At 51.4% G+C, this 17,247-nt stretch overlaps 2 protein-coding genes across 3 annotated transcripts in view; one reads left to right on the forward strand and one right to left on the reverse strand.

Moving 5' to 3' along the window:
• NOL4L (nucleolar protein 4 like) overlaps nucleotides 1-5,528 on the forward strand; it is an 83,297-nt gene extending 77,769 nt beyond the window's left edge. The window contains exons 11-12 of one of the 2 annotated variants that reach the window (XM_023725344.1): nucleotides 3,869-3,929; nucleotides 4,318-4,503. In XM_023725344.1, the coding sequence (XP_023581112.1) occupies nucleotides 3,869-3,929; nucleotides 4,318-4,360 (104 nt within the window). In that variant the 3' untranslated portion in view covers nucleotides 4,361-4,503. Of the gene's footprint in view, nucleotides 1-3,868 lie in introns of both variants that reach the window. The other variant, XM_004370453.2, reaches the window with a different exon arrangement.
• Nucleotides 5,529-6,469: 941 nt separating this feature from the next.
• The window catches only part of ASXL1 (ASXL transcriptional regulator 1), an 80,787-nt gene continuing 70,009 nt past the window's right edge, over nucleotides 6,470-17,247 (reverse strand). Inside the window, exon 13 of the mRNA XM_004370455.3 lies at nucleotides 6,470-17,246. Within this exon, the coding sequence (XP_004370512.1) occupies nucleotides 14,352-17,246 (2,895 nt within the window). The 3' untranslated portion in view covers nucleotides 6,470-14,351. The remainder of the gene's footprint in view (nucleotide 17,247) is intronic.

A 17,247-nucleotide genomic window follows, 5' to 3' on the forward strand; every position in this document is an offset into this window, starting at 1 on the left:
CCTCTCCACAGTCCTGCAGAGGAGGGGCTGGGACCGCCATTTCCCTGCAATGACTGAGGTGCAGTGAGAGGGCCACCAGCCCTGGCTCACGCTGAGTTGGTGGCAGAGCCCAGACTTGGCCCAGACCTGGCCTGGTCCAGCTGTGGCCCAGCTGCCTGGAGAGCAGCTCTGGGCAGGTAACACCCCTTTCCAGGCCTCAGTCCAGGCCCTCATTTGTGAGATGAACTGGTTCTTTCCTTGGAGGTTGGGCCTCTGCCCTGGCCCTGCACCCTGGTGCCCTCCTCTCAGCCCCCTGGGGCGATGGTCAAAGCCAGTTCCCTGCCCTCAACTCCAGTAGCAAGAGGTGCTTCCCAGGTAACTGATGCAGATGGGACCATTATTGGAGAAATAGTCACCGAAGAGACAGAAACATCCTTGTTGTTTTGGGTGCTGCGCTGAGCAGAAGCTACAGGGGGCACTTGGGGCCATGCCCCCTGGCCTGGGCGGGAGCTGACGGGGTTGTGTGCGGGCGGGTGGCTCTGGAGCAAGGCTGGGGGCTGGGAGCGCAGGGCACACGGCCTCTTGGGCCAGGCACTTGATTTTGTTCTGTGCGCAGTGGGAGCCCAACGGGTGTTAATCAGAGGGGTTGTGATTTGTGCTCTGTAAATGCCACTCTGTACACTGTGGTGAGATCTGCATATAGAGGGCAGGGTAGAAGCCATGGATTTGGGGTCAGTGAGGGTGTGAAGGGAAGAACTGAGGACGACACCAAGGTGCTGCTTGAGGTTGGAGGGAGGTGCTGCCCTGGGCTGGGAACGCTGGGACTAGGTCTTGATGAACACACCTGAGTTCCTCTCAAGCCCTTGCCCTTGTTTGCAGGAGCCCTTAACTGTTCCTATTCCGGGTAGGGAGGAAGGGGGCTGGCCCCTGCCCCCAGAACCAGGAAGTAGGGCCAGGTCCCTGGAGAGTCCTGCCTGGGCTTAACTTCTCATCCCTCCCTAATGCCTCTTAACCTAAAAGAAGAGGCTGCCTGGCCCTAATCCCTGAAGCTGAGGCCAGAGGGGCCCGCCCGCAGCGAGGGGTACAGCTCTCCCAGGAAGCTGCTTTCCTTCCAGGAAGAAGGCTGTCGCCTGAGTCAGTGCTGCCCAACAGGGTCCCCATGAGACTGTGTCTGTAGAAAGGCCAAGGAGATCTGGATCTCCCCTTACACATGGGGAATCTGGGGCCCAGGCCCTCCCAGGCAGCAGGTACTGTCTCTACCTGGCGCCCATGGCCTAGCCTGACTCAGGGCTCCAGCTGCCTGGGCCCCCTGGCCTCTCGCAGGGGTGGGGACCAGGCCTGTTCACATCTGCACAGAGAGAGGTCGACTGAGAGGCTGTGCCCCCGCACTCCCAGGGCCTCAGTTTCTCATCTGTGAGCACCCTGGTTCCTTAGAGGTGGGTGGTGAGACCCTGGGGTGGCTTGTGTCCTGTGAGAGCACTGGTACCTCACTCAGAGAACATTTTTTAAGTCTGGATTTGAGTCCAGGGATTGGAGGAAAAGCAGCCCTCAGCCGCCTGGCCCCACTGCCTCCTGTACTGCCACCTGAGTGAGTCTCCTCAGTGGGTACCTCGCTTAGGCAGCTGTCTTGCTGGCTAAGAGCACCTCGCTTTACCCATTACGGTGTCAGTTAGAGATGCGATCTGTCTAGATGGAATCGGGCTCTGCCAGTCTTGCCTGAGGTGATGGGCCACTCGGGCCTCCCCTGCCCCACCAGCAGAGGTGGCTCCAAGTCACTGGAACCTGCGCATCTGGCTGTCACCAGAGCCTGCCACGGAGATGTCTCCAGATTAGTGCTAGGAAACAGGGACAGTTTCCTTCCTGGGCTTTAGCTATGTCTCAGAAGGAAGGAGACACTCCCAGTACAAGGGATGAACAGGACAAGGCTTGGGGCTGGAAGGACGGGAGCAAGGAGCCACAGGCCCGAGTCACACGAAGCTACCCCAGAAGGAACCAGACCCTTTCCTTACCACCCCTGAGCCAGCAGGGGCAGCCCTGGTCCCACGGTTTCCTAACATTGGAGTCCACAGCCCCGGTCCTTCCTCCTGCATTTAATTTTACAGACTTTACTTCCTTGCTCTCAATATCAAGGGCATTCCTTAGGGAACCAGTTCCTAGGGCCTCCTCCTTGACATCCAGAGTCTTTGGTCAGAGAGGAAATAACCCTGTATGATGAACTGTCCTATCTCAAACTTCAACTTCCTTCCCCAGTCAGGAGCTGGACCAGCAGTCGAGTTTTCATCATTTCTCCCAGGCTGTTACCTTCAGTCTAGATGCCTTCAGAGACAGGAGCTTGTCCATCTCTTTAGAACAGCACCAAAGCTCCCACTGTAGATACAGTAATGAGCCAAACTGGCCATCAGAACCCACAGGGTAGGGGGATGGCTGTTAGCCAAGAATAACCTCATGCACTCATGTAAGACAACTGGGTGAGGCCGTGGGGAGGGTCTTGAGGGGGAGGACACAGCCCAGGGAAGTTGCTCCGGTCGAGCAGGGAAGGCTTCCCCAAAGAAGCCCCAGCACCCAAACCCCCACGATCCTCCCTCTAGCTGGTTTCTTCCTGAACACCTTGCAAGAATGCTTTTCAAACTTCAGGAGTCCAGTCAGAATACCCTGAAACCCACTTGGAAGCCCTTTCCTAGGGGGTTGGTGTGGGCAGCCAGGCCTCCCCACAGCTGAGAAGCCTCTCCGTGGGCACCCCACCCCGTGTGGAGTTGCTCAGGTACCCTCTCCACTGGTCCTCACACCAGCCTCCTTGTTTTGCGGCAGTTCAAGAACTGCCTGTGTGGAGGCAGAGGCAGGACTTAAACCCAAGCTCACCTGATTCCACAGCCAGCGGCCCCACCCTGAAAGGCTGAGGAGACAGGGCCTGGTGACCCCCTCCCCCCACCATCCTCCCCTCCTCCAGTATGCTTCAGAAACCTTCAAGTTCTCTCTATTGCCACTGTCAAGGGTCCCCTCACTGGGGCTGCTACTTTCCACTAAGTTGTTGAAGGGCACAAAGAACGCTTACAGGAAGGGGGATTCAAGATGCTGAGGCTCGTCAGAAAGAAGTTTGACATGCCCAGCCTTTCATCAGATGCACCCACAGTCCTTCCCTCCTGGGGCGCCCCTTTTCCACAGCCAGCCAGGGAAGCCAGCCTCTCTCTTGCTGCTCTGCAGCTGGACAGAGCCCTTCTGCGTCTGCGCACACACAGGTGTTTTCTATTCCTGGTCTTTGGTGGCTTTGCTCTGGAGAACTCCAGGGTTTTCCACACGCATGGCCCTCTCTGCGGTCTTGGGTCCCCTCTCCCTTCACAGCCTCCCTGCATGGGGAGCAACAGCACACAGGCCTGGGTGGCCCACTCAGACGTGCTGACAGCCTGCGCCATTGCTCTTTGATCCCCGGCAGCTCTGCTTCACGTTGAGAAGTCAGGGCTGAGGCTAGGCCAGGTGGGGAGGGGCGTTCCTTTGCCCAGGCTGCCGCCACCTCACTTCGTATTGGGAGCTGGGCGGCAAGTCTGTCAGGCAGTGTCATCTATCTGATGGGTCTCAAAAAGAAGCAGAGGGTGTGCTTAGTGCCAGAGAGCTTGTCCCTTGTCACAGGCCACCTGCTCCAAATGCAGAGCTGCCGTGCACATATTCACTGTGTGATCTTAGGCGAACTGCAGCCTCCCAGCCTAGAGATGATAAGGTCCTGCTCCTTGCAAGATCCCCCTGAGGATTAAATGAGAACCTCCAGGGCCCTTTCTAGGCACTAGGGCTACAGCTACCAGTGAAATGAGGGCCTCAGACAAGGGTCTGGCCCCTAGCAGGCACCAGGACGTGGTGCTATGACGAGGTGCCCACCTCACTCTCCCTCACTCCACAGGGCCCACGGACCTCAGCATGAAAGGCGGGGCCTCCAGCACCTCCACCACGCCCACCCCCACGCCCTCCAGCAACAGCACCAGCAGGACCATGCCCGCCGCCCAGCTCAGCCCCACGGAGATCAGTGCTGTGCGGCAGCTCATCGCCGGCTACCGAGAGTCGGCCGCCTTCCTCCTGCGCTCCGCGGACGAACTGGAGAACCTCATTTTACAGCAGAACTGACCCCCGCAACTGGAGTGCACGGCCCTCGGGGAGGAGGCCGCCCGGGCGGGCCCAGCGTCCTGCCTCACCAGTTGGTACATTTGTTCTTGAGAGAGGTGGGATCCCAAAAAGCTGTTTCTAGCCACACTCCAAGCACCTGAGACTTTGGGCACAAGGACACTTTTTTTTGGAATCTCACCACACGGGTGCTCTGACCTGCTTGGAAGAGGCCACAGGCAGCTTTGGAAGGGCTGGGGCGCCCGACCCGGCACTGGGCTGCAGCTCTGTCTAAACTTTCGTGGACCCTGATGTTAGAATCCTGCCCCAGATAATTACCTTTCAAGTCTTAGGTGAGCAGAATTGCATATTTATTGAGAAAAGCAAAGTGGACCCTCTCTTCCTCTACCCTTAGTAATTTATTTTTCTGAAAATGGATTCTTTGTGTTTGTACAGATTGCCAGTCTGTGTCTGTCTGATCAGAAGGGTGTGTCCCTGTGACCTAACATTCCATAGCACTACACTGACGTGGGCTGGGCCGCCAGGGCAGGGTAGGTGGCTGGTGGGCAGCCCTCAGAGTGCACAGCGCACCCTTGAGGGGTGGCCACCCAGCCAGGCTGTCCTGCTGCCGATCCCAGCACCGCTGCAGGGGCGCTGCGGGCACCTCCACAGGCACTGCCACGTGGGAGGGCCTCTCACACCCATTGCAAAGCAAAAACAAAGCACCCCCACCCCATGCTCCAGAAGCCCCAGTCCCACGTTCACCCGTATTCTACCTCACACTCCAGCGTGGGCTTTTTCCAGGATGTGCCCTGAGCCTGTTCCGAATGGCTGTCTCCCCACTCCCCTGCACAGTGTCTGCCTGCCTGGGAGGTAAGTCCAGACTGGGGGTCCAGGAGCTACGTCCAGGGCGCCCCTTGCCCTCATAACCAGCTACTTGCAGCCCCTGGCCCTGCCCTCTCAGCTGCTCTAGCGGACAGTGGTGGGGGATGAGCCAGACAGCAAGGCCCTTGCCCTCACCCTGCTCCCATGTCTGGGGCCCTTGGACCCCTGCCGAGAAGGGCCTGTTTCTTCAGGGTGAGAGCCCGCTGTCAGGCAGCCCAGGCCAGGGAAGGCAGCTGCCTTTGTGCTCCTGGCCCTGTGGGTGGAATAAAGGGATCATCAACAGAAGTGGAGAAGCCACTTTGGTGTACCTAGGACCAGCCCTTCTTCTGGAGGTGCCAGTCCTGGAACAAACCCATAATCCCTGGAGTGTGAAAAAGGGCAAAACGAAAGGCTGGCCTGGTTTCCTTCCTCCCTGATAGGCACTTCCTCTTGCTCAGTGCAATACCTACCAGTGCTGCTAAAACCAGGGACTCACCCGGACCTCAGAAGGCCCCCGGGGCCGCTCCACGAACCATGTTCTGTAGCCATGACCGCAGCCCCGCTGTCCCCATGCACAGGCGCACTCCTCCTGCCTGTCCCTGCCCAGATGGCAGAACCCCTCTGTTGCCTTTCCTCCCTCCGAGCAAAGAGGCCCCTGGGGAGCCAGGGCCATGGACCCGAAGACGGCCAGAGAGAGCCACTTGATCCCAGGGCAGGCTCCCCTTCCCAAACCAGCTCTTCTGCAGCCAACTACCTGTTGCAGCCAAGGCCACTGCCTCCTGGCAAAGTGGCAGACCACCCCTTGGGGGGGCTCCTGCATGGATGTCCCCACCCTGCCTCGGATCCATGACTGAGCTGTGGGCCGTAGAAAGGTAGGGGTGCCCTCACTCCATGCTTGCTTCCACCCCTAGAGGTTGGGGGTGGTCTTTTCTCTCTCAAGTGGCCTCCAACACCCCACCTAGCCACACCTTCTGCCTTCCTTCCATCTGACCAGTTCCCAGGCCTCCGGTCAGGGCCAGGACACCTGAGACGCACCCTTAGCACAGCACAAACTCCAGTGCCCACGGCCTCTCCCACAGCCCAGCCACGCACCTGTCCAGCCCCACTCCATCTCTGTACTACTCCTGGACGTTTGAATTTGTGTAAATATTTATTTTTGTGTGTGAACAATACTACAAAGTAATCACTAGATCTTTTGCAAAACGTTACCCCCGGCAATTTGTGAAAATCTTTAATGTTAAAAAATGGCAGAGACAATCGCCGCCTTAGAATTCTTGTTATCAACTGCTTCACATGTTATTTCTCCTCCTGGAGGCAGTACCCAAGCGAGACACAAACGGTTTGCATTTCTTGGCAGACAGGAGTGAGAAAGACTGGGGAGGGGCTACCCCCGCCCCACGCAAGGGATTATACTTACAGATCAGCATAAGCTACACACAGTTTGAAGTCGCGTTTTTCTGAGTTCAAGCTGTTGTAACCGACCACGTCCAGCCTGCCTCAGTACTGCGCTAAGAGCGGAAGAGCGTAGGTTCATGTTTTGTAAAGAGAAAGGAAACAGACACCAGTGGGAAAAGCCCCTCGGGGCTCCCAGTGGCCACCCCAGGACATTGGATCTGCATGTCGGCCCCACCCCCTGGGTGGGTTCCCTCCCAGGGAAGCTCCACCCAGAGCCCTGGCAATGTCGGAATCGGGAGCAAGTTGTTGCGTGGAAACAGGATTCCATTCGCTGGTTCAGTCAGGGAACTTGTTCTGTTTTGCTTTTGTTGTAAAAATGCAGCCCCTTCCCTCTCCCCGACTTGGAGAGCACCGACAAGCTGGTTCTGCTGAAGCTCGCTTGCTCACTGTTGTCCCACCCTCACTCCAGAAACTGCCTTCTCCCACAGGGAGCTTCCAGAGCCCTGTCCCACAGCCATTTTAAATCTTTATGAAGGGCTTCAGGACACGAATCCACTATTTGGGATCCTAAATTAAAAGGGAAATGCAAGAGCAGAATACACCAATTTCAGAGTCTTTGCAGGGGGCTCATCCCAGGAGAAGGGTAAAATTAAGAGAAGTGAGAATTTGGTCTTAGTGGTGGTTCATCTAGTAAACCAGTAATAGCGTGTATAACCCATCTGAAATTCATTTTACCATCGCCACTCATACAAACGGACAGTGTTGGGGGACAGGCAGGGGTGGGAGGGTTGTAGAGGACTTCAGACAGGTAGAACCCGCCCATCCCTATTCCCAAGGGCCACTTACGACTCCAGGGGTGGTTATAGGATTAACTACCAGTTCATTTTCAAAATGCTGCTTTGAACTCAGAGGGTTGATACTTTTAATTTGTAATTTTTTGTAAAACTTTTTACAAAATAGTAAAGTATTTCACCAGAATACCAGTTTCAATCTGTCCATGGTCTGATTTTTATATAATTTAGTGGTGCTTTAGAAACTTTGTTTTTGTTGTTTCTGAGCTAAACAGCTCAATCCTTTTTCGCCTGTATCTACCTAAGACCAATGTGAACCTTTGTATTTTTGCTCCTAATTTTGGACTCAGTGAAAGTGTACTGTTTACATGTACAGATGCCCCGTCCCTGTGTGTTCTGCAAGACTTGCTCTAGAGGAGGAAGACGCACCTCACCAAGCTCATCTGCTTAGCAAAGCCACAAACAAAAACCTCTCACTTTTTACCTACGTTTCCACCTAAAACAAAAAACCTACAGCATACAGAACTCAGATAAGCTGAAGAACACTTTTCTAAGCTCAGAAAATCCTTTCCACATGTCAGATGGCCCTTATGCCTCTATCATGTGGTCCATTTAGGAGCAGTGGTCAGAAGAGACCTCCCATTGGTCTTTGGTGAGTAATCACATGGATAGATGAAAAGTGCAGGTAGGACTTAGCTGCAGAACTGGGGGATGAACATAGTTCTCCAGGCAGCCTGGGAAGGTCAAGATGACTCACAAGGCCTTCCAGGTCAAGCCACCTGGGACTTAGGGACAACCCAAGAGATCTTCAGTCCTCTGGTATGATTCAGACATTTTTGGAAAAGCACTAGTTCCATACCTGAGAGAAGACCTTCCAGTGCAGGTGGTACAAGCATTTCTTCAGGGATCCCTGGAGTCAGCTTGGTCATCAGGCATCTCTTCTGGGGAGGGGTGGGGGCTCAACACAGTAAGCATATGGCACTTAAAGCAAACCGTGGATGGCACCAACTTTTAAAGGTGACCCTTTATTACTTAATCAATGGCTTCACCTCTAAATTATATTTTTACAGATATGCACCTATGCAACTTAATGTGGCTCTTCTAAGCAGGTGAGGACTTCCTCCTCAATGCTCTCTATAAAAATTATTTGTGTTCTATATAGTGAGTTTTTCCAGTAAACGTGGCTTAATATTTTAATTCTTAGAATGTGTCTTCTCTATGTGATGCAACTAAATTCTGTTTTGTTTGTGGAATGACTAGCACAGGCCAACTCCCTCTCCCCATCACTTAACAAAGACCAATGAGCTGTTAATCGAGCTGTTATCTCCATGGTATTACTTGCTAAATGCACTGATTTCTTAAGTATGTGGAATCCTTTTTCTTTTGAATCTGTATATCATATATAAGACTGAATCTACTTAATAAACACTGAATAACAAACCAAATGTCTTAATTTCACTGTGTCCTATCAACAGAACTTCCAATTAGTACACTTCTCTTCCTTTCAATCTAGATTTACACTGAAATTTCTTTTCTACCGGTAGACTCTACCTTTTCCTAGCCAGTAATCTGAGCACACAGGAAGTCCTTGATAAATTTTTCTTTAACAAATACATTTGTGATTGGTTTCAGCACCTAGCTCCTTAGGAAGGGAAGGAAATGAACCTGGACTGGATGCTTAGGTGGTGCCAAGCACTAGGGAGAGCGTTCCTCTTTGACCTTCGTTACACTTCAAAACCCTCTTCACAGGCGAGGAACCAGAGCCTGGCCGGCATGTGCCTGGCCTAAATACAGTGACTGCACAAGGCCTTAAACCCAGCTCTGTATGACTACAAAACCGTGTTTCCTTTCCACTGCCCTCTCCCCTAGTGCAGACTCTTCAATTCAGCTGACTGGAACAAAATTCATGCAACAAGCACTAGATGCCAGTTTGGAAAACTGGGGAAGCCTACTCCCTGCTCTGAACCTTCAGTACTTGACATTCCATTCTATGCAAAACCCTGGAGCCCACCTTGAAGGAAACCAAAGGGCCACTTTTTCCTTTCCAAGGACGTTAATTTGTGTAGGTATTTTTCATCCTACATATATCATTTAGGTTAAGCTTTAAGAAAAATACCAGGAATATGGCTAGGAACAAGCCTGACTGTCGCAGCTAAAAACAAAATAGTTCTGCTTGTGAGTTAAAAATTAACGTTAAGTATAAATTTTACCATTGCAATTGTGTGTGTACTCATGTATCCTAAGGAGACGGGCCATGGAAAGGGTACAAGATTTGTAGTCAAACAGAGCTGGGTTTAAGGCCTTGCTTGGTCACTGTGAATTTTAAGGCCAGGCATATACCCTGTGAGCCTCTGGTTCCTCATCTGTAAGCAGGGATAAGTACCTGCCTTATAAATACATATATATATATATACACACACACACATATATATATATATACACACACAACAATAGTTTTAAAAACTGCCATACAGTATGTGTGTAATATAGTAGTTTTTAAAACCTTTTTTGTAATGGCAGAATAATCTTTTTTATTAAAATTTTGTGCAGTAGCCTAATATGTACGATAAAGGAGAGGGCCAACAGAGTGAAGGCCACCGCACTGAGGTAGTGAACTTGGGACTAAGATTAGTAAAGACATTAGCAGGGAAGGGTAAAACAAAAGATGGCACCACAACACCTCAGCCTATCATGTGCATATAGGGATCAGAGGGAAGCAAATTCTCAGTAATAGCCATGGAAATTCCTTGTCCAACCTAAACTACCACTGTTTAAGGGACCATTAAAACCCCACAACCTGGACCAACATACGGGGGACACATACCCACCTCATGCAGACCATGCTGGCCAGCACTTACCTCCAGAGAAAATGCTGCAGCTCCACAAGCCGAGATCTGGAGCAGAGAAATCACAGAGTACAGAAAAACTCTGGTGTGTCCCAGTCTGGCTTCTTTAACCAAAACACTGCTGTCAACAGTGTACACAGGACAGTATCAAATGGGAATGGTACCTTAGAACAGTCAGCTGAAGTTTGCTACGACAAAACAGGCAAAACTCACTTTACTCAATGAGGGGAAGGAAAGAACGTACACAGGCTCCATCTTTTAAAGTAATTTAAAATGCACTAGAGAAGTTGAGCAGTTACAGGACACCTAAGATTCCTTCACAAAGTCATCTCTCCCCATCTTGATGGATCTTTTCTATAAATCCAGGTTTTCTATACTGGGTTTAAGTCAGGGGTTCTAAAATGAAGGGCCCCAGCTGCCTACAGGGCCCAGGAACCCTCAAAAACATATGCACAATTGTCTGCATTCTTAGGGGAGAGGGTCCACAGCTTCCGCCAGATTCTCAAAGGAGTCCATGATCCCAGGAAGGTTAAGAGCCACTGATGCTATGTGAAGCAGCATTGATGATTATCTTTTTGTTACTTGGCTTTTCTTCCAGAGCTTTCATCTACATTTTTTGGTACTGTTACAGATGTTCATTCCAGGCTGTCAACTTGATGCACAGAGACAAGAGGAGGCATAGGGCACTGTCAATTTTTGATTTTCAAGTAGTAATCTCTAAGGCCACAAATCCTACCCTCTCTATCACTTCAAATGGCAGCCAGGGCCAGGAGATGCTTTGGTCTGCCGAGGTCCCTGATGAACGTGCATAGGCTGATTCAGTGCACACGTGCATGCGTGCGTATACACATGCACACTCCTCTCTCAGGGACTTACTTCCTCAAAAGCAGGTTGGATATAAAACAAATTGATACCTCATCAGGCCAGTTAAGAGAATAATCTTTCCATATTTTGAAGCATCATGTTCCCATCCTTCAGACCATGAATAAAATAAGTCTTTCCTACCAAGTGATCATTCTCTAAATTGAGGACTGAACAACTGTAAAGCCAAACTTCAGACCTCAATGTAGACCCCGTAGCACCCCCTCCGTCCAGTCACACCAGCCACATCTTGACAGCTCCCCTCTGGGGACAGGAGGAAACAGGCAACAGTAAGCTGCACAGATTTCTACCGTGATTTCATGTAGCTATTACTGTGTTGGCCTGGTCCAAGCTAGCAGTCTTTAAGTACACCCTCTGTGCCAGGCACTAACCACCTTATGAAGTAGGAACTATTATTCCCATTCACCAAAAAAAAACCCCAAACCAAACCCATTGTCATCAAGTCAACTCCCCCTCATAGCAACCCTACAGGACAGAGTAGAACTGCCCCATACAGTTTTCAAGAAGCAGCTGGTAGATTCCAACTGCCGACCTTTTGGTTAGCAGCCGAATGTTTAACCACTGTGCCACTAGGGCTCCTCCCCATTCACGGATGGGAAAATTGGCAGAGAGGTCAAGATCACAGAGCTAGTATGTGGAAGAACCTACACTCTAAGCCCCTACATTATTCTGCTCTCTGATGAGATGCAATTAAGCCAAACATCAGTTTGAAGCAAAATTCTATTGTCAAAACATAAAGTCCTGATCCTGGATTACAAAGTATCCTAAGCTCCTGGAGACAGAAGTGGGCAAGTGGGTTTTCTGTCACATGAAGGCAACAAGGATGCATCAACACCACCAGGCAGTTATCCAGTCACCACAGAGCCACCTAACTATAAATTCTCGAACAGAGACACTACAAAATCTCAGCATAAGCCACCCCAAAGGGTATTATGCCACAAATAAAGCTTCAAGGAAAAAAAGTATTAATTAAAATCTTTATATATATTTATGTTTTTCCCTTTTGGCTACTACTGCACTCTGTATCTTGGTCTAAGGCTTATTCAGCTAACACCTGCCCCATCTTCTGCCAGCACCTCCTTCACTGGTGCCTGATGCTACGGAAAGAGGTGTGAGGTGTGAGCTTGTGCTTACAGCTTCTCAAAGTCGGAAATGGTCACCCTCCCCACAGAAGATAATCAGCCATTAGGAATCCATTCAGCAACCTCATCTCCATTAGGCAGTTTGGCTGAGCAGCTGTGGCGAGCTGCCAGCTTTGATTTACAAGAGGAAAGAACTCTCCCTGATTTCATTAAAGGATTCCTGCTCTCCGTACACACAGTGGAAAAGTTCAACAAGTCACGAGCAGAGCCTAAAGACCGGTGAAGCTGAGGAGTCATTCCTTTTGGACTAACCTCACAAAAGAAGAGTCACACAGACGAGAAAATTAGCTCGAGTCAGTGAAGTGAGCCATCGTTTACTCCTTCCAATCCAGTTTCCGACTCCAACCTGACCCCCACCACCACCAGGGTGGCTACAGAAGATGACTGAGACCAAAAATGCAGGTTGTACAGGTTTATTTTTCCAATACCACAAGAGACATACAAGAGCAGTGCTTTCTCTGGGCAGCCCCATGGACAAGGCCACTTTAAAACTGTACCCTAGTGGCCCCAAAGGTCATAGAAGGAAGAAGAGGTTCAAACAGCCTTAGGCCTCTGCTCCCTGTCTTTGGTAAACAGACTTTTGAAGTTGACAACTTGGAATTGGCCAATACTGTATTTTAAATCACCACTTCATTGCCAACTCTGCACTCATGCTTCAGACAACAGAAATGCCACAGTGGAGTAAATGAAAGAAAAAAGATGACCTTTCAGATGAAGTGAGGCTTGCTGGAGTCATATAAATTTTATACTTCATACAGAAACACTCACACAGGTAAACCAAAATTAAACAAGGAGAACTGTCAACTCCGCAAGTCAAGATACAAGTAGTAAGGCAGGAAGCAGGGTGAGGGAAGACAAGTGCTGGGGCATCTACTTGCTACAAGCGAGTTGGGAAAGAAGGGGAGGGAGGAGAGAGGCAGCAGGCATTGCTGTTTCTTCCCAAACCCGCTGTAAGGAGTAAATCAAAAGGAGCCCTGTGGCCCCTGGAGAGCATGGTCCCGGGTATTGCTGACAGGTGGCAACCCTGGAGCTGGTCTGGAAGGCCTGCCTGGGGGCTGCCCAGGGAACTCACCCAAGAATCCAGAAGCACTTAACACTGGTGGTGGCAGTGATTTGTCACATACGGCGGCGAGCACTGATTAATGGTTGGGGGAGGAGAAAAAAGATGTGAGAAGCAAAATACACTTGCTCAGTAGAACGTGGGCAGGTGACCTTGGCTCTGCAGGCTATGATGGGTCTACCCAGTGACCTGGGCTGGGGAGCGAGGCCATCCTGGCAGGTCACAAGTCAATCACTCTACCCTCCCAATGGGCAGCACAGCACTCAGTGGCTCTGACAACAGGTGTAGAGAAGTAAATGACACCACTTTAATGCAAGGATGCTGAAGACGTAAAATAAGGAAGAGACGTTCATGTTCTCTGTACAATACATCCATTTACAGAATCGGCCAGTACTGTGTACAACATATAAATACATGATAAAACATTAGAGGTGCATAGAGCATACTTACAGAAGCCAGAAAGTTCACTTTATACATCCAAGAATAGAGTTAAAAATATAAAAATAAGAAACACACACTGCTTTGAAATGTAAAATGACTTTCACGTACACAGGTGTGTGGAGATGCCCACTCCCATCGAGTCCAAGGCGACAGGGAGGGTGAGGGTGTCAAGTGAAGGAATTCCCCTGCCAAACTTCTGGACAACTGACTTCAAGGTCTACAGATGATACTGTCAGAGGAAGGACACCACCATTCCCTGGCCCCACTGTCCAGGCAGGTCTATTCAAGGTTCCAAAAGATCCTGCGGGCCAGAAGATCGTACTGAGACTCCAAATTTGCTTCAGCCGCAGAACCAAAGCTCAAACCGACTCCAACAACGGCCAAATGACTGAACTGTGACCCTGAAGTCAGCAGCTGCTCCAGCCCCCTGGTGGGCAATGCTGGGAGTTACTTTAACCCTGTGCTGGCCACTTTCCCAAACGAAGTGCCCGAAGACGATAAGAAGCGGGCAGTGGAAGACTGACATTTCTACTCAGTTCAGGCAGGTTAGGTCTCTTGGGGGAGGACACAACCTCTTGCTTCTGTTTCAAGTCCCTCTGGGTGTCAGGCCAGCTGCCCGTGCCACACCAGGCTCAGATGTCTGTGTAAGAGCTTGGATTGGCCAGTCTTGGGCAGCCCAATGGGTCACCCCAAAGGGTTGATAAGTGAGGGGCTTTAGCACTGTAAATTTTAGGGGGAGGCAAGGGTACTCTTGCCTAGAGAGACAGAGATCATTATATCAATGATATTCTGTATACAGATTTAAGATCAATCATTATCAAAATACACACACTAAATATACAATTTCTCCCATGGCCATAATTTATTATCTCACCACAAGGCACAATACACAGAGCTTTGAGGGTCCAATACAGTCATCATGACAGAACGCACCACAGCCTTGGCACATGATCATGGCTTTCAGGCTGCATGCACACTGGAGCGAGATGCTTTCCACTGTGCTGCTGTCGGTGAACATCTGCAAGGAGAGTGATGCGCTGTGGCTCGCACCAAAGTTTGCTTTGTGGCTCAGCTGCACCACACTTCCAGCAAGGCCTTTGGGAAAGGCAGAAGAGCTAGTGGAATAATTAAAGCTGGTGGAACTTAGCTGGAGTTTAGAAAGCTTCCCATAAAATGCCTGCTTGATGTTGAGTTGGGAGGGGATGGAAGAAGGCTCCAGAGGCTGACTGAGCCCTTTCGCAGGCTCTCGGGGTAACTTCCAGAAGGGCAGGTCCATGACAAAGGGCATCCCTTGCAAATGATCCATGAGTTCCAGAGGACTACGCCCAACAGCTTTTCTGTTCTCTGCGTTCATCTTGAGTGGGCCCCCTGCAAAAGTCTTCTCAGTCTTGATGCTGCCAGCAGAGGCAGGAGGTGGCTTTGGAGCCCAGTCTTCCCTTGCAGTCTGCACCCCACCAGACACAGAGCTTTTGCTTGGCCCCAACTTCCTATTGGGAGCAACAGAAGGCGCATCAGCGGGTAACGGTGCTGGGTCCACAGGCCTGGGGCACTGAGGGGTTGAAGCCATGTTCCTAGAGCCAAAGAGCTTCTTCCCTTGGCCTCCCACACTGTTCTGATCCCGCAGGGACTGACTTGCTTGGTCTGAACCAAAGGAGATGGCATTTGGAGATGAGAAGCTTGGGGCTCTCGAGGTAGTGAGTGTCCCTGGACTTCTGCCTGGAGCAGCACTGGAGTTACTGCACTGGGACAGGTCCCGAGTTTCCTTCTGATCTTCAAAACTAAAGGAAGAGAATGCCTCTTTGGAATCCACTTCTTCCAGTTTCCCAGAGGAAGCCACTGGACTTGTCACTGGATGTAGGAAGTCTAAACTTGTGACTGTCTTGGAAATCTTTTGGGGTGCTCCAGGAGCCTGGGTAGCCTCTAACCCGGTAAGACCAGTGCTTGCTTCACGGATCTCGTGCAGAAGAGGCTCCTTCAAAGCTCTCAAAGAACTGGGGCTGCTTTTGCCAACTATGAGACTGTCTGCCCCAGGATCAGGCAAAGATCCCATCCCCAAGGAGCCACCAGGGCTCAGCTCTTTTTTAAGCAGTAGTTGAAGAGACTCTGGTTTGCTGCCACCGTGGGCTGGAGGAAGAACCTTCTCCAAGGGCAAATTACCTTGCAGCAACTGCATCACGAACGGGTCAGTGGCCTCCATTGATGACCCTGGCCCATCCAGGCACACGGGCCTCGGCTGGTACTCGGTACTGGCCAGCAGCAGGGAGTTCGGGATCTTTTGGGGGCCGGCACATACACGAGACACCCAGCTCTGAGGAGCAGCCATCCCATCTGTCCTTGTAACCAGACCCAGATCACCATTCATTTTGGAGAGTGAGCTGGATTGGTTCCAACCATGTTTCTCATCCTTGTCCACAACTGAGAGTGCCTTGTTCACTGTGGCTTCCCCAAGGTCTGCCTCACTGCTGTCCTCAGTGAGGCTGCCTTCAAAGTCAGAGGCTGTATCTGTGGATTCACTGTGAGGACTCAGCACCTCAGAGTCACCATTGATTTTAAGCTTTTCAACTGGGACCTGTTTGCAGATGCTGCCACTGCTGCCCATGCCTCGAGATGGCACTGCCCAGAGTACAGGAAGGTTGTCAGGAGGATCTAGACCCTCCTCGGCTGTCAAACTCCCAAGCAGGGCAGGTATGTGGGGAGCAGCTGTCTCCCACTCTTCTCCAACCTGGGGCTCAGAAGATGGCACATTTTCTCCAGAGTCAGGGCCAGTCTGTTTCGCTCCCTTGTCATTCAACATGTTGGGCATCCAAGGAGCTATGCTGTCAGAAACGAGTGCCTCAGTTTTCAAGTCTTCCTGTCTAGTATCACTTTCCCTCATGGGTGGGTATGACTTACCAAGTCCTAATTCGTCATCAAATGGTCTGTCCTGCAGGCAATCAGCCAGTGGTGATCGAGGAGTGGAACTGGGGGTCACATTTACAGGATCCTTCATAGTGGGATTACCATCTAGAACCTGGTCATTGCCTTCTTGCAATACAGTATCTCCTACTAGAGACTGAACAGGACCATTCTCTGAGGGAACAGTGGATCCTCGCTCTTCAGTATCCCTTTCCCAGGAAGTGGTATCAGACCCACATTCAGTTCTAACATCTAGATGCAACGTTGGCTGCTCAACCAATCTCTCAGATACTAGGGTTTTGGAGGACAGCGGGGGCAAGGCCTGGCACGACTGGACCCCAGTGGCAGCAATGGGGAGCTGGGAGGCAATTTCCAGCTCACTTGTGAGGACATCTGGAACCCGCTGTCGGGGGCAGCTTTCCTCCCTTCTGAGAGAAGCCAGGTCCTCTATCCTGGCTTCGGATGTGGCAGTCCCAGCCTGGGCATGCTCTCCATTTAGAGGACAAGGCGGCAGTAGTTGTGTTCGCTGTAGATCTGACGCACACTCTCCAGGGGTGCTCGGGGCTCCCCCGGGCTCAGGGTGGCCACAGGCCTCACCACCATCACCACTGCCGCTGCCTCTGCCACCTCCTTCATCGGTGGCCCCGCTGCCACCTCCACCCGGGCCACCCCCCCCTCCGATGGCAGTGGTGGCCGCCTCTCGCTGGGCTCGGGCCTGCAGAGCACGGGCTTTAATGTCTGCGAGGGTCCTGGCGCCAGCCCGGCCCCGGCTGGAAGGTTCCGTATTGGGGACGATCCGGGGGCATATCTGGTAAGTGGGCTGACCTTTAACCACCCAGGGTGGTTTGATACGTGAAAGTTGAATC

Source organism: Trichechus manatus, unplaced genomic scaffold (genome assembly GCF_000243295.1).
Source record: "Trichechus manatus latirostris isolate Lorelei unplaced genomic scaffold, TriManLat1.0 scaffold00008, whole genome shotgun sequence".
In the NCBI taxonomy this organism is placed as follows: Eukaryota; Metazoa; Chordata; class Mammalia; order Sirenia; family Trichechidae; genus Trichechus; species Trichechus manatus.